Source organism: Camelus dromedarius, chromosome 2, assembly GCF_036321535.1.
Source record: "Camelus dromedarius isolate mCamDro1 chromosome 2, mCamDro1.pat, whole genome shotgun sequence".
NCBI lineage: Eukaryota > Metazoa > Chordata > Mammalia > Artiodactyla > Camelidae > Camelus > Camelus dromedarius.
The window spans coordinates 108,196,154-108,213,156 of NC_087437.1; the positions used below are offsets into that span (position 1 = coordinate 108,196,154).

The 17,003-nt window shown below is 36.2% G+C and overlaps 1 protein-coding gene across 2 annotated transcripts; it reads right to left on the minus strand.

The window, feature by feature from the left end:
* Positions 1 to 636: 636 nt before the first annotated feature.
* Positions 637 to 10,454, minus strand: LOC135323358 (uncharacterized). 2 transcript variants are annotated; one of them, XM_064496663.1, is made up of 2 exons: positions 10,371 to 10,454; positions 637 to 4,614 (listed from the first exon to the last, which is right to left on the minus strand). In XM_064496663.1, exon 2 carries the CDS (start codon positions 4,485 to 4,487, stop codon positions 4,017 to 4,019), a length of 471 nt encoding a protein of 156 aa, XP_064352733.1. In that variant the 5' UTR covers positions 4,488 to 4,614; positions 10,371 to 10,454; the 3' UTR covers positions 637 to 4,016. The 2 variants fall into 2 exon arrangements, with proteins under 2 accessions (XP_064352733.1, XP_064352732.1); XM_064496662.1 differs by lacking the exon at positions 10,371 to 10,454 and adding an exon at positions 7,627 to 7,968.
* Positions 10,455 to 17,003: the final 6,549 nt, after the last annotated feature.

Below are 17,003 nucleotides of genomic sequence, written 5' to 3' on the forward strand. Positions count from 1 at the left end.
TGTATAATTGAATCACTATGCTGTACACCAGAAACTAATGTAACATTGTAAATCAACTATACTTTGATAAAAAAAAATAGTGGTGTTGGAAAAATGGCACCAGTAGACTTGCTCAATACAGGGTTGTCACAAACCTTCAATTTTTAAAAAATTTAATATCTGCAAAGCAAAATGAAGTGAAGAAACCATAAAACAAGTCCTCCCTCTGTACATTTGGAAAAATCTATATGGCAACCAGTGGAAGGAGGATGACTGGATGGAAAAGAGCTGAGTTACTGGAACGGACAGGGCAAGAGAGACTAAAGACCTGAACTAGGACCATGGCTTAGGAATGGAGTTTATATGAGACTGTGCCATGATCAACAGGACGCAAGCTTCTTGTCAATTGCCATTCGCATAATAACTTGGCATGTTTTATACTGAGATAAATTTTCTGGAACAAAATCAAATGTGCAAAAGGCTGAAAATGTAAGTAAATAACAGCTAATACAATTACATCAATGCTTTGAGAAAATATTTTAACATGTTAGTTCCTCTTTTATCCACAGGGATACCTTCCAAGACCCCCAGTGGATGCCTGAAACCACAGATAGTACCAAAACCTATAGGTACTATGTCTTTTCCTGTATGTAAGTTAGGCACAGTAAGGGATTAACAATAATAACTGATAAAGAAACAGAACAAGTACAACAATATACAGTAATGACATAAGTTATGTGAACGTGGTCTCTCTTGCTCTCTTAAAATATCTTATAAATTTAATGCCTTTTCTATCTTAACTAAGTACTTATCACACACTGTGGCCATAACTTTTGCAGTTTGAATTTCGACAGCAAAACTTGCACAACTTATTTTTCTTCTTTACAATTGCATAGCAAGAAGATTCATTCTTACCACAGGTCTTAGCAATCTTAGCATGTGTTGTTTTTCCTTTTCTTTTCCTATTAGGTTGAAAATGTTCACACTTCCACTTAAAGGAAGTGTTTCACGGCTTCTCTTTGACATTTCTCAACTGCCAACATCCCTACTCTTGCACTTTGGGGCAATTATGAAGTAAAATAAGGGTTTCTTGAACACAAGCACTGAGATGCCTTGACAGTGGATCTGACAGCCTAGATGACCACTCAGCGCAATTTAAAACTTATGAATTGGTTATTTCTGGAATTTTTCATTTAATATTTTTGGACCATGGTTGACAGTGGGTAACAGACTATGGAAAACAAAACCTCACATGATGGGGCTACCATACTGTCTTCTTGATGACATGGAGTGTGTGGTCGCCGATGTCTTAAACTAGAATGAAATGTAACAGAACTCCATACTGGCAAGGTTCAGTGGAACCTATTGACAAACACAGTGCAAATATACTTTTCTAAGACTAGACAGTTGACCCTTGAACAATGTGGGGGTTAAGAGCACTGACCTTCTGCACAGTAAAAAAAAATTGGCATATAATTTTGACTTTCCCCAGAACTTAAGTAATAATAGCCTACTGTTGATCTTACCAATAACATAAATAGTTGTTTAATATATATTAAATATATTAGGTACTGTATTTGTACAATAAGGTAAGCTAGAGGAAAGAAAATCTTATTAAGAAAATCATAAGGAAGGGGAAATAATTTATAGTACTATATTTATTGATACCATAAGTGTATCTTGTCTGTTTACAAGATGTACATCTGTCAGTAGCTGTATCAATAGTGTCTTGTATGATACAAAACACTGTAGATGTGATACTGATTACTAATACTAGATGTCAAAAATGTGGAAAAGAAATTTATATTTATCTATAGGTATAATGTGCATTGATAAAGAAAAAGCAACAGTGTGATTGTTTTATGGTATCCTAGTGTAATCAGCATGATTGCTTCATGGAAGCCTAGCATATACACTGATGAATGAATCATTATAAATGTTTATAGCATTCAGTATTATAGTCATAGTCATAATAAAATATTGGAAACATTGTTACTTCTTAAAAAAAACCATTTACTTGTGATGATAGGTTTCTCTAATTATGACAGAGAGAGGCATTCTGTACAGTAATGTAATACTTTGAAAGCAAAATTATAAAACAATAAGAAAACTAATTATTAATTTTATATTGATTATCACTCACCTTATGCCTGTGTAAGGATAGACTATCCACCTCAATAAAAGACTTTTGCACAATGTTCTACACAATGAATGTTTAGGCAATAAAGATGATTATGGCATATGAACTTCTCATACGGTTCTTTTTGTATGGGTGGATTTTCCCACAGACACATACACAACAGATAAGTTTATAAATTGTGCAGCATGGTGATTATTTACTATTCATTAAGTGGAAGTGAATCATTTTAAAGGTTTTCATTTTTTTTAAATTTATTCATTTATTTTATTTTGGAGGGGAGAAGTAATTAGGTTTACTTATTTATTTATTTTAAGAGGAGGTACTGGGGATTGAACCCAGGACCTTGTGTATGCTAAGCACACACTCTACCACTTGAACCATGCTCTCTCCTTCATTCTGTCTTTATACTGAGTAGGCTGAGGAGGAGAAGGGAGAGTAAGGGGTTGATCTTGCTGTCTCTGGGTTGGGAAGCAGATGTAGGGGAGGCAGGAGATGCAGACACACCCGGTGCAACTTTACAGAAATACATCAACATTTCTGTCTGAAATTTTCGCTTTTTCATTTTTCTAAAAGTGTTGCTACATGGTACCAATTCTTCTTCCAGTTTCAGTGCACATACCATAGAAAGGTCCATGCCATAAAATAAGTCAAACACAGTCTTAAATAATCAGAATTCTCTGTCTGATTGCCTGATATCAATTTGTTTTCTACACTGCTTCTTCTATGTCTTCTTCCTCATGGTCTGACACTGGTTCAGAAGCATTCATCTCCATCAAGTTGTCCTCTCTTATTTCCTCTGGTGTGGTGTCTATTAGTCTTGAATTTCTCCAAGATACTTATCTTGAAATACTTCACCCCTCATTTTTTTTTTTTGCCATATCCACAGTCTCTCATGATTTCTTTGATTGCCTCTGTCCTAAATCCGGTGAAGTCATGCACAACATCTGGACATAGTTTTCTCCAGCAGGAATTTGTTGTTTCAGGCTTAATCGCTTTCAAACCTTTTTTTTTTTTTTTCTTGTAACAATGATGGCATCTTCAATGGTGTAATCCTTACAGACGTCAATGATGTTCTTTTGGGGTTCTATTCTATAGCACTGACAATGCTTTCCATACAGGGCCATGTGTAATGCACCTTAAAACACTTTACCAACCCCCTGATCTAGAGGCTGGATTAAAGATGTCATGTTTGGGAGCAGGTAGACCAGTTTGACACCTTAAATGTTGAAGATGTCACTTCTTCGTGGGATTCTGGGTGGCCAGGGGCATTGTCCAATATCAAAAGATCTTTAATAGGCAATCTTTTACTGGAAAGTTGCCTCCTGACTTCAGGGACAAAGCACCAATGGAACCAACCCAGAAAAGAGATTCGCATTCCAAGCTTCTTGTTGTACAACCAGAATACTGGCAGCTGGTGTTTATTTTTCCCCTTCAAGGCTAGGGCTTAGCAGCTTTGTAGATAAGGGCAGTCCTGATCATAAATCCAACTGCATCCAACTCCACAAAATAGTGCGTTTAGCCTACCCCATAAATCCCAGTGCCTACTTCTCTCCCTTACTAACAAGTGTCATTTGTAACACTTTTTTTCAGAATATGGCACATTCATCTGCATTTAAAAAAAAAACTATTTAGGCAGATATCCTTTCTCCTCAATGATTTCCTAATGGCATTTGGGAACTCTGCTGCTGCCTCTCGGTCAATAGAAGCTGCTTCTCCTGTTATCTTGACATTTTTTAAGCCAAATTGCTTTCTACAGTGATCAAACCACTTTTGCTGGCACTTAATTCCCCAATTTTTGATCCTTCACCTTCCTTATAAATTGTGATTTAATGACTTCCCTTTTTCTATAGGTATGACTTTTTCATAGCAAACCTGCATTTAAATAAAAGCTGTATTTTCAGTACAAGATAAAAACTATTTTGCAAAAGTAGATGTTTTTACACCTGCTATAGTATCTGTAGCAATGGCTCCATGGATTTCCTTTTCTTTTTCCTTCTTCTTCTTCTTCTTCTTCTTCTTCTTCTTCTTCTTCTTCTTCTTCTCCTTCTTCTCCTTCTTCTTTCTTCTTCTTCTTCTCCTTCTTCTTCTTCTTCTTCTTCTTCTTCTTCTTCTTCTTCTTCTTCTTCTTCTTCTTCTTCTTCTTCTTCTTCTTCTTCTTCTTCTTCTTCTTCTTCTTCTTCTTCTTCTTCTTCTTCTTCTTCTTCTTCTTCTTCTTCTTCTTCTTCTTCTTCTTCTTCTTCTTCTTCTTCTTCTTCTTCTTCTTCTTCTTCTTCTTCTTCTTCTTCTTCTTCACAATAATCCTGATGCTGGATTCACTTATCTTGAAGTGATGGGCAGCCACAGCTGCAGACCTCAATCTAAGGCACATGTCAAGCAATCCACTTGTCCTTGTAATGTCATGACTTTTCTCTGCTTCTTGGGAGCACTTCCAGCATGACTAGTGGCACTTTATATGGGTCCCAGGGTGTTATTTAGTATCTGGTACTGCGAGAAACCTGAGGAAAAAATATGTGATCACTGCAAGAGGTCACTTTTTATTGAGATATGCAATTTACCTGAGAGATGAACTGCACATGCGGAGATGATTACCATCACATGGTGTTTCTCGCAGATACAACACCTGAGCTCACTGCAATAGCAACAAGAATGGCTACAGAGTTATGATAATAGTACAGTATGCACTACACTTAATTTTATGTAGTTATGAGTTAACACTGTATCTCTGTATCTTTACATTTGTTTACATTTCTTTGGACTATGAATGGCCTCGTGAGTGGTCTTTAAGTGTTTGTTGGAGAACTTTAATGCTCTGTAATAGATTTCTGTATATGTTATGGTAGTAAATGATAAAATAGACTAGTACCTACATATATTTTATGCATGCATGACATACCTAACTTTTTGTTAATTTTTTTATATTTCTAGACTATGCAGTGTACAAGTTTTTCCAAATTGTTGCAAATCTCAAAAAAAGTTTTCAATATATTTATAGAAAACAAAGTTACATGTAAGTGGACCCACACAATTCAAACCTGTGTTGTTCAACGGTCAACAATACTTGTGCTTGATTTGGAAAAAAAACAAATCAATATTCAGCATATCATTATAGAAATTTGTTTCAATGTAAATATTTTTCAGTTAAATTTACCAAATTATGAAATAACTTTTTCTCAAAATTATATGAAAGTATTTTTATCTCAGATTCAAAATTCTGCTGTTTTCCAATTTGTGCACTTGAAAAAAATAGTTACATTACTAAAAAGAGTGTTGTGGTGTATGCTATATGCTATAAAATTTCTCATATTCTAAATTATTTCCAGTTTTAAGAAGCTGAGAGAGAACATGATTTAAAATATGTATATTATACTTTTCAAAGGTAATTTATCAGTAACTGTTTTCTTATCTAGTTAACCTTTCTCCACTTTCTTCACAACCAAATCACTTAACTAATTTTATTCATTTCTCTCTTTGATTGGGGTTAATATTTCAGATGCTGTTGATGAACTTTTTCCCCCCAAATATTCTCTTTTTTTAATGGTGGTTCTAAGGATTGAACCCAGGACCTCATGCATGCTAAGCTTGCATTCAATCACTGAGCTATCCCATCCCCCTTAAATATTCTTCTTTATCTGTATGTTTTTCAAGCTTATACCATCTTTTTAAATGTTCCATAAATGCCCTTCAGTCTACTTGTATCCTTTCACTAATGAGATTCACAGACTTTGAAAAGACAGTCCAGTTGATATTAAAACAAACCTAAATAAAAAGATTTCCCTTTCATTATTTCATCGTATGATAACTCTAAAATTGTATTTCTCTCTTTTACTATCATTTTACTTGGAAATGCCTAGATGATTTGATTCTTATTTTCTGTCACAGGTAGAACTCTGATGGTATAACCATATTTTAGATTATTTAGAATAACCATTATTCCATCACTTGAAGTTGGTTATTTTCATCAAATAGTATCAATCTAATAGTCTTTGAGTCAAAGTAATGGATGAGTTTACTGAAAACACAACTCTTTTTCTCATTCTGCTAGACAAAATATACTTTATAATCATAAACGTGGAACTCAAGACCTCAATCTGATTCTGAGAAGGCAAAATGAATGTGCCCTTGGGAGTTGGACACTTGGAGATATGGTAAATTACCTTGTCCAAGCACTGGGAAACTGTACTTTGGGAAAACTCCTGGAGCATATAAGCTACATGAGCTCATTTGTCTCCTGTGGGCTTGTCTCTCAATGGCTTGGCTGTGGGCCCACTAAGGGAAAAGAAGAAACTTCTCTCAAAATTGCACAGCATTTGCACTTCTGAAACCTTGTTTTATTTCCGTTAAATGGTTATCAAACATTATTGACAAAAGCCAGATGACTTTATTACTTACTGTTAGAGACTGTGTTTATATATATTATGACATATAATGTCATAATTTTCTATATCATGTAGGCAATCACATGTGATTAAATCTTTGGGTGAAATAGTTTTCTTTTTAATGAACTGTCAATAGTCATCTTTCATACTAGGTAGATTTTTCATATAATATAGCTTGTTAGTAAAGAACACAAAAAATAATTATGGATGCCTATCCTTATTTTGAGTTCATAAAAAAGGCCATAATATGTGTAACTCACTATATTTATTAGACATACCTGACCAGAAAGCTAGAATAAGTTATTTATAGATCAAGTAAAATTAATATAACATTATTTTTAAATTTTGTTGCTTTTTTGAAAAAAAGATTAATTATTTTTAGAAAAGTAATTTTTGACTAAAGATCAATAATATAGCACACTTAAGGTTACACACTCTACCACTTATTTCTTCAATTGATGTCTAAGTCTAGTCAAAAATGAAAAATAAATAGGTTTTTATAAGAACATCTAGAAATGTTTAGGGATGGTCCAAAATTTCCAAATCTCTTTATAAGTAAGGGCTTACAAGAGTGAATGAAGTAATTAAAGCAATTTCTATTATTCATACATCTGACATTTGTTCCTCATTATACACAAGATATTGTCTGAGCAAATTCTCTGGCTTAGAGAGGAACTTTTAACATATCCACACTAAGGTATTAATTATTGAAAGAACAATGAGTTATCAACTAAATGAAAAGAAGAACCCTCAGATACTAGAAATATTTTAGAATTGAAAGAATTTAGGGGAGCTTCCTGATACCCTGGAATTTCTATAATCTAACTACCTACCTATAAATAAGAATATCTTTCTCTAGCACATGTCCAGAAAAATAGAGTTTGGCTTTCTTTGGTACATATTTTTTTCTCCCTTCCTGCTCCCCTAGGAAAATGTAGTATATCTAGGACCAGGTTATTTCCTTTAGCTAGGTTTTCTAGCTCCAGAGAGGTTTCAAATATGAACATTCCCTCAAAGTAACAGAAATACCACCAATTCACAAGGACATGCATTTGAAGATCAAAATCAGTAGGCAAGACTTCATCACATTGTAACTCCAGCAGAATGGAACAGATTAGAGCTTATAATTACCTAGAATTCCAGGAAAAAAAGGAGCAGAAACAGAAAGTATGAAGACAAAGAACAATCTTGATTCTGTTATCACTGGATAGTCTCCGTGGAAGACGATCTCAAATAGGACATGGTGACCTTGAACCATTCATGCTGTGCTCCATGGTTCCTAGAGGAGTGAACATTTGGTTCTGGGCAATTTTTGTAGAGAAGGGGAATAAAGCCCTGGGGGCAGGTGATGGGAGGGGATGTGAGTACAGGTGGCTGCAGACTGCATGCCATGGGCATCCAATGAGAAAACTTTGTCTCTGCACAAACAGTCAGGCTTGGATGTGGCTGTCATGCCGACAACAACTAAGTGAGTATTCTTTCTGAACAATATAAAATTTCTTCTTTGGTGGCCAGAAATCTCAGAGCCAAATCTGCAGACCTACTTTCAGTAACTATCTAGGAAATTATGACATATTTATCCTTACACAAATTTTCCTGATATGTTCTTTGTACTTCTAACTCTATTTTCCATGGTCCTAAATTATTATTTTCTTTTTATCCCATTTTATTTTATTGTTTGTCATCTAATAAATGGCTTTAATCTGTTTGTAGACTTGAAACAAAAGTTTCAGACATATCTCAGTCATTAACAAAATAAAAACATGATAACAACATTCTGCTACTCCGTGGCTTTTCTGCTTCTTTAGAATGCCTCAAAGAGGTTAAACCAACAAAACTTGGTCAAATTAACAATATTTTTGTAGCAGAAAAACCAATCCTCTACATCCCATTTATTGGTCTTAATTTTAAAGAGGAATATACTTAAGTTTCTAAGTCCAGTTGTGATTGAGGCTGCACAACAGAAAGCACAGGTTATACCTAGCTTTTATTTTCCTTCTTGAATATACTAATCAGCTTTCCATAGTGACTATTCACTATGGATGTTCAGCCTTTGACCTCTCCCGTGCAAGAATGACCAGCCTCAGGATACAGAGATTTCTATTTTATTAAAATATACTAATAATGTATACAGTGTATACATATATAATGTATATATAATAATGTATACAATATATTTAATATATCAATGATATAATATATTAATAATAATAAATAATTATATTATGATAATATAATATAATAATAGAATGCAATATATTATTATATGCTATCACGTTATATTATACTGTATATATTTAATATAATGTTTTTCATATAAGATGTTTAATACAATTTATATATTTAAAATATTCTTAATAGATAATTGGGATTTAGTTTCTTCTCACAAATGTTCCTGCCTTTCTTCCTCTGGACTTCTTGATTTCCTGACACCTCCCCCCTTCCATCTCTCATCTTACTCCAAATCTTTTGTAAATAAGCAACATGATGAAAGATAATTATTATTAATAAAGCTATTTTTTTAGTTAACTATGCCTTCATGACAGTCACCAGATCAAAATATCTCCTCACCAAGACTAGCCAAATTGCTGCCCAGAGCCAGAAAAACTGATGATGAGTCATACGAGATAATGGTGTCTGACCAAGGGTGAGAAGCAGAATTCCCCCGTACCCTTGAGACTGCTCAGAGGCAGAGAGGCAGGCCAAGAGCTATCTCTGGACTTGCACATACCTCTGTCTGAATCTCAATTCTTCCAGCTCCTCAGCATGGACACTAGGACAAACTCCTTAACCTCTTGGAGATTCAATTTCCTCATCATTGAATGAGTATAATGCATTTTAGGGTATATATAGTATATGCTCAGTTAAATGTTTCCTTAAAAGCTCCAAATGTCTGAAAAATATATTTCCAAAATGACACACTTAGAATTATGTTATTATTCACTGAAAAAAAATTTCTGTGTGCAAGCACTATACCAGCTGCCTGAGATATAGAAATGGAATCCATATCTTTATCCTCAGATCCAAAGAGTTAATATAGATGGGTCTATAAATAACTGATTACAGTACTTGTCATTAAATGTCCTAAGACATCTTAGAGGTCAGGGATAGACTATGATATTATAATCATTTTGTATTCAGGAAGTATGATGGTTAATTTTATGCGTCAACTTGACAGATCACAGGGTATCCAGGTTAAACATTATTTCTGAGTGTGTCTGTGAGGGTATTTCCAAAAGAGATTAATTAAGAGATGAATGAGTGAAATCAGTAAAGAAGATTGCCCTCACCAATGTGAGTGGACATCATCTAATCCTTTGAGAAGAAAAGAGAAACGTAGGTGGAAGGAGGAGGAATTTTCCCCTCTTTTCTTCTTGCCCAACAGATTGAGCTGGGACATCTAAGCTCATCTTCTGCTCTCAGACTGGGATTTATACCAGTTGGCTCCCTTGGTTCTCAGGCCTTCAGATTCAGATCTAATTACACTACCAGGTTGTCTGGGTCTTCAGCTTTGCAGACAAGAGATCACGGGACTTCTCAGCCTTTGTAACTGCATCAGCTAGTTCCTCAAAATAAATCTCCTACTGGTTCTGTTTCTTTGGAGATCCTTGACAAATACAAGATGCTAGGAAAGCTTATCCTATGTGGGAATCAAGACTCTCTCCCACAGGGTTATTAAGTTGGATATTTAAAGATCAAAACAGGACAGGAATAAAAGTATCTCTTTGTTAGTTGCTCTATCTTAGTACAACTAATTGCCCTGGTTGAAAGAAAAATTGAAGCCCAATGCCATCCTCCCCTTAAGCCTGCTACATTTCAAATACTGAAATCAGCAGGCATGAGAGAGAAAGATACAGAGGAGTCCATTTACCTACCCAGACACAGCGTGAGAGTCAGAGAAAGCCACCAGAACTGAAGAGGAATCCCCAACTTTGCTTACCAATTCTGCAACACTGTACCAAAAAAAAAAAAAAAAGGAGGAAATGACAATGAGAAATCCTGAAGCCTGGATGCCTCACTTTGAAACTATATCCAATGATTGCAGCCCAGCGGCACACCCACTGATAACTGTGTGCAATCAAAATCTCTGAATTTGAATAATCAGATTAATCTCTTTCCTTGGGTGAAAGGTGGAGGGTAGGGAGAGAGGGCTGCTAAGAAACAGGTGAGCACAGGCAGTGTGCGTACATAGGGAGAAGCAGACAAAGTCTTCCCTCCAATCAGATACAAAGCTGGCATAATCAGTTATCATCCTGCATTATCACCTTGGAATTGCTGACAAAAATTTAATCAGTTAGTCTAAGAAAGAAATGGAAAATTTTATTCAAGCCAAATTTGAAGATTATAATCCAGGAAGAGCACCTCAGAAAGCGCTGAGCACTGTTCTGCTCATTAGAAATCAAGGCAGAGCTATACAAGTTTTTTGAGACAGAGGGCTCTACATCAAACGATGTGTTATTGACATTTTACGTAATTCAGATCTAAGCATCATCCTGGTGGGTCATGTGACTCCTTACAAGATCAAGAAAGAATGTTATCTTTTAAGGAGTTGTCTTGCTGATGCTGGGAGAATATTTTCCTTGATGGTTGAGCAGGTAATCCTGCTGATGGGGGAGGTTTGGTCTGGTCAATGCTTAATGCAGATGCACAATGCACGGTGAAGGGAGAGAGGAGGCCAAAGAGCAGACAAAATTTTTATATTTTTAAATTTTTCTTGTCTTGCCACAAAATATGAATTTTATTACACAGAATTATTAAATGTTATCAGGAAGATATCTACAGAACTCAAAATATTTTATTTGAGTCTCATTACACGACAGTGCTTTCTTCTTAAAATGAATAACTATACAAACTAGACTAAACATTTATTATAGTTCAGCGTAGACTTCAGGAAAAGTCCTAGATGGTATCAGGGGCAGTGGGGGAACTGATGGGACACATCTTTACTTTCACAGCGATTCAAGTCACTCCACTATAACTGGGAAATACGTCTGCCAGAAACTGAAACACAAAGTATTAATGTTGGAGACAGTGGGAAAAATAACCAGAAGAGATCTTATACAGTGCTTTGCTGAAATATAAAGGCACACTATGTCTGCGACATCATACTATCAGAATAAGAAATGATGGTGGTTCCTTTGTATTTTGGAGGCAAATACAGTGAGAAGGAACAGACTCCAACAGCAGAGGAAAACAAGGAACTAGAATAACTCGGGATTGAGGGGCTGGAGGGAGGGTTAGAAACCTGAAAAGAGATCAGAAAATCATGAATGAACTTGGATCAAGGGACTCACTCCTTTAACAGGCAGGGTCAAATTTCTGCATCTGTGAGATCTGGAAGCAGATTCAATGGATCCATGCAAGTCACCTTGTAAGAACCCCGTTGACATCTCCCCTCTGCTGTCAGATCTTTTTGGCCCCGCCTGAATCCTAAGGCCTCCAAAACTTGTTCTATTTCCCAGCTGCAGAGAACTCAGTCATAGAAACAAGTGCTTGTTAGGCTGTTACCAATCCCTTGCCTCCACCTCTATATCATTTTCTGTTAACACCACCAGAAGCCCGTCTTCTAGAGGGCTACCTTTAGGCCAGGACTTGATTGCACCTGAGTTCCTTATCTACTTTAGATATTAACTCCTTACCATATGCCTGATTTTAAAATATTTTCTCCATTCCATAAATTATCATTTCCTTTTGTTGATTGTTTCCTTTTTGGTGTGGAAATTTTGTGGTTTGATGGCGTCCTCCCCATTTATTTTTGCTTTTCTTGCTATCCTTTTGTTGTCAGATCCAAAAAAAATCCGTGCCAAGACCAGTGTCAAGGAGATTCTCATTTTCATGAGGATCTATTTAGCAAGTAATTTGCGGCCAACACTGATAATATCTTGTCTAATGTCCATTATTCATTTTTTTTTCACTCACAGCATTCTGTTTTCCTGTAAGATGGCAACATATCCAGTTTAAAATACTTAGCTTTGCAGAATTTGATGCCACGAGTGTTAGAGCAGGCGGACAGCTAGATATGAGCAGAGAAAGGGGGACGCAGACCAAATGGCAGAAAGCTATATATCTTGTGAACAATGGGGGTCCTTGGGAAGACAGAAAAAGGAGGAACCTCTGGACTGATAAGAAATCACATATTTGGGATGACAAGTGTCCTGGAAACAGGCAAAGAAAGGTGGGAAAAGGCAGGAATCTCCAGTGTCTGAATGTAAACTTTTGTTCATTACGCCCTCATTTCAATAAAATTAACCTGGCAGATGAGAAGTACCCATCGTGCACTGACGCCATGACACTTCTGATCCAGACTAAATGCGGACAAAAATCCCTTCTCCTCCGGGAAGGTGGAACTAGGATGAAAATCAGGGAATGTGACCCCAAACTCTTCCCTCTCCAATGAATATTCTACCCATTTAATTTCACATCCTATGTAACCAGCTTGCCAAAGAAACTCAGTGCAGCTGCCCACCTGCACCTGCCTGCTCTTCCTTTGAGGGTGTACTGTTGTATCCCTTAATAAATCCTCACTCTACTTTCCTTACCTCTGTGTCTCTTCTCTGAATTCTTTCTGCCATGAGACAAGAACCTAATAGCTGGCAACACTAGGACACATGCTGTACATCTGGCCAATAAGATTTAGAAGAAAGGCATTGAGTATGGTTTCCTGTGAAGTTGGAGAGAAAGGCAGTCAGTTGACAGTTACCCTTTGGTTTTTGCTCTTTGGTCCTCTGTTCTTTCCTTGGAATATACTCACTGTAGGCTGAAGTAGAGAAGCTAGCAGTTACAGGACAGTTACCCTGCTAGTCTAGTCCTGGGTACCCCACCTCTGGGCTTTCATTATCTGTGAAAAATGAGTTCTTTCCAGTTCAGTCCTTGCTTATCAAATTTCCCTTACCATATGCCAAGTGTGATCTTGATCAGAAAATTTTATATTAGTTTGTTTAGAACAATTTTCTCATTTAGATTTATCAGGAGCATTTATATAAACTTTGAACTGTCTTAATCTTTCTTCTAATTCAATTTTTCAGCATTTAAATTTTGCAGCTATTATAATAGTCCCAATAGGATTCATTCAAGCTGCAACAAATTATCTTATTTTAAAAGTTCAATTTGAAAAAAAAATAAAAAGATTGTGTGCTATTCAGTATGTCATGTTGACTATAAATTGCACAAAGAACTTCTGCTTTTCGGACTGATTTTATTAACATTGGCATTAGTACCTGATGATGTTTCCTCTAGAGGGTGGAGGGGAAGGGAGGGGACGGCATAAGACTTATTCGTGTATCCAGTGATCATTGAGTGATGACGGCAACGTTGTGAAGAGGATGAGCCATGAGCAAACAATTCAGCAAAGCCCGATGCAGAGACGGAGTGTCATTTCTTAATCACAAAACTTTCTCCTCATCAGTGATGGTCTTTGTGACTCAAATACGTACAAACATCACTTGTTTTGAGCCAAAAGAAAGTCAGCTTGAGAAATACTAATTATCCAGCAATAATAGTGACTTGGCTCTCACTGTCTTGAGCGCTTTCTGGAGAGAAATATTGCCCTGACTTACGACCCTTTCCCACGAAATTCTCCATAGTCTTATAGGCAGTTAATAATAAGGATCAGTAAATGTGAACTGTGCCCTCATAATATGGATTGTAAAAAATGTATATGTAGCAGTTAAAGTAAAGTGTTTTTGTTTGTTTGTTTTGTTTCGTTTTGTTTTTAACGGAGGTATTGGGGATTGAACCCAAGACTTCATGCATGCTAACCATGATCTCTACCCCGAGCTCTACCCTCCCCCCCAAATACAGTAGATAAATTCTACTCTATGCCAACCTAGGAAAGGTCTCAAAGGCATGACAAGGAGCAGTGTGACGGTTGGTGGCATGCCTCCATCAGGGTGAAATGTATTTTTAGCCTGGTCTTTAATGAGGGAGCTACTCTTCCTGTAGCCAGATTACAGCAGAAAGCCAATGCAAAACAGCACAGGGAATTGTGGGACCATGGATCTTCCAGATTAACAAGAAATACTTTTTCTTGGCATAACCCAAGCAAAAAGAGGCTCTGATGCTTTCCTAGGCTAATAGTAACTAGTATCATGGTAAGGGCAGAGTGAATTTCCCCTTTGCAATGTAATTAATACAAACTTTGTCACTTTAAAATCAAACAGAGCAATTGCAGGTAGTGAATGAGAAATAGTTCTGTAATTTTTAATTTTTAATGAGAAATAGTTTTGTGATTTAATTTTAATAGCTTTGATGAGAGGAAGTAACAGCTCAATGTAGACTGGTGTAACTTAATCCTTGGACAGGCAAGGCAGTCCAGGAAGGAACAGAATGATGCAGCTAAACCAGAAAAGAGACCAAGCCCTCTCTTAGCTATTCCATGTTTAACGGGTTCATCCAAAAGGGGAAAGAAGAAATTCAAAGAAACTCCAAACCCCATTATGTATTATTTTACCTTGTTCTTTGCAATCATCAGTCATTTATTATTTTGAATTTAGTAAAGTAAATGTGATTCTCATTCTGTGGAACATGTGCAGTCATAACCAAAAGAAGCCTACCCTCATTTTCTTTGCTTTTTATAGAAAGATTCCTTTTAGATGTTGGATGGATCCTGACAGACTTTTAAAATCAAGATTCTAATGTCCTCAATAGGAAAACCTAAGTGATGGTACTTTCAGTGATTTCTATCAACTAATCTTACTTATCTAAGTGCACCACTTCTTACCACAGCTCTTTCTATCCATACACTTTATTCTTGTGGTCCTCATAAGAATTCTATAAAATAAGTACTATCATTATAACTTTCATTTTACCATGAAAACCCTGAGGCACAGGAACCAAACAGCCAAAGGCACACAGAGCTTTCTATTGCAGTAAATAGAAGAGGACTAAATGTCTCCATTGCCAGATGCTTTTAGCAACTTGAGATGGGAGGAAAATCTGGGCATTGATTTTGATAAGAAAATCAGACCTTCTGAAACCTTGAAACTTCAGCCAGATTTTCTTGCCTTATGCCGAGGATTTATTCCTGAGAGCAACTTGTGAAACCATATCTTTTTGAAAAATCACAGATTTAGCTCAGTCTGTTCCATCCTAAGTAGTCTCAAGGAAATATTTTACTAAGGACATTGATAGGTGACATGCTCTGAGGCAGGTAGATTGCCAAGTACATTTACCACAAGTGCATTTCACTTGACTTCCTGAGGCATTGAAGCATACTGTTATATTTGGAAATATGCCAAAGACAGAAAGTGAAGGGAATTTCCGTTTTTCTCTTGGTTAATCACTAAGTCCAATTAACCAAAACACCATGTCTCATGCTTTCTTGTTAATACAACTTTACCTGTCCCCAAGTACATTTTTTTAAAATGAAGACTGCGTTTTTTTAAACAGCTTAACATTAAGAGTAAAATTGAAGGGAAGAGACAGAGATTCCCCATATAACCCCGGCCACCCCATATACATAGCCTCCCCCATGATCAACACCCCCATCAGAATCCTACAATTTTGAACCTACATTGTGGGTTCAGCCTACATTTACACATTGTAATCACCCAAAGTCCATAGTTTATATTAGGGTTCACTTTGTTTTATAGTCTATGGATTTGACAAATATATAATGACATGTATCCATTATTATGATATCATAGAGGCAGAATATTTCCTCTGACCTAAAAATCTTCTGTGCTCCATCTATCCAAGATAACACAATAATACAATAATCACAGCAATCAACACCTAAAACATTTTAATATAGAAAAAGAAAAGGAGAAAAAGACAATGGAAGAAAGAAAGAAAGAAAGAAAGGAAGAAAGAAAGAAAGAAAGAAAGAAAGAAAGAAAGAAAGAAAGAAAGAAAGAAAGAAAGAAAGAAAGAAAGAAAGAAAGAAAGAAAGAAAGAAAGTGAGAGAGAGAAAGAAAGAGAAAAAGAAAGAAAAAAAGAAAGAAAGAAAAAGAAAGAAAGAAAAAGAAAAGAAAGAGAGGGAGGGAGGAAGGAAGGAAGGAAAAGAGGAGGGGAGAGGAGAGCAGAGGAGAGAAGAGAAGAGGAGAGAGAGGAGAGAAGAGAAAAAGAGAGAGAAGTGGAGGGAGGAGAGGGAGGAAAGAGGAGAAGAAGGGAAGAAAGAAGGAAGATCATTTTTCACATTCTCATAATATAACCACTAAAATCAGAACATTAATGTGGATACATTCCTACCATCTCATTCTTATAACCCAATCAGATTTTACCAATTATCTCAATAACATCCTGCAGAGAAAAAAGTCCAATTCAGAGCCACACATCACATTTTGTTGTCACACTCTTTGAATTCCCTTCAGTCTGGGAAAGTTCCTCAGTCTTTCATTCACTTTCATGAGCTCAGACATTTGAAGGCTGCAAGCATGTGCTTTTGCAGAATTTTTCTCATTGTGGGTTGATCTGTTGTTCTCTTGTGATTTCGTTCAGGTAATCCATTTCTAGCAGGCATAGCACCTAACTGATGGTGTGTTATTTTCATTTTATTCTATAAGACTGCA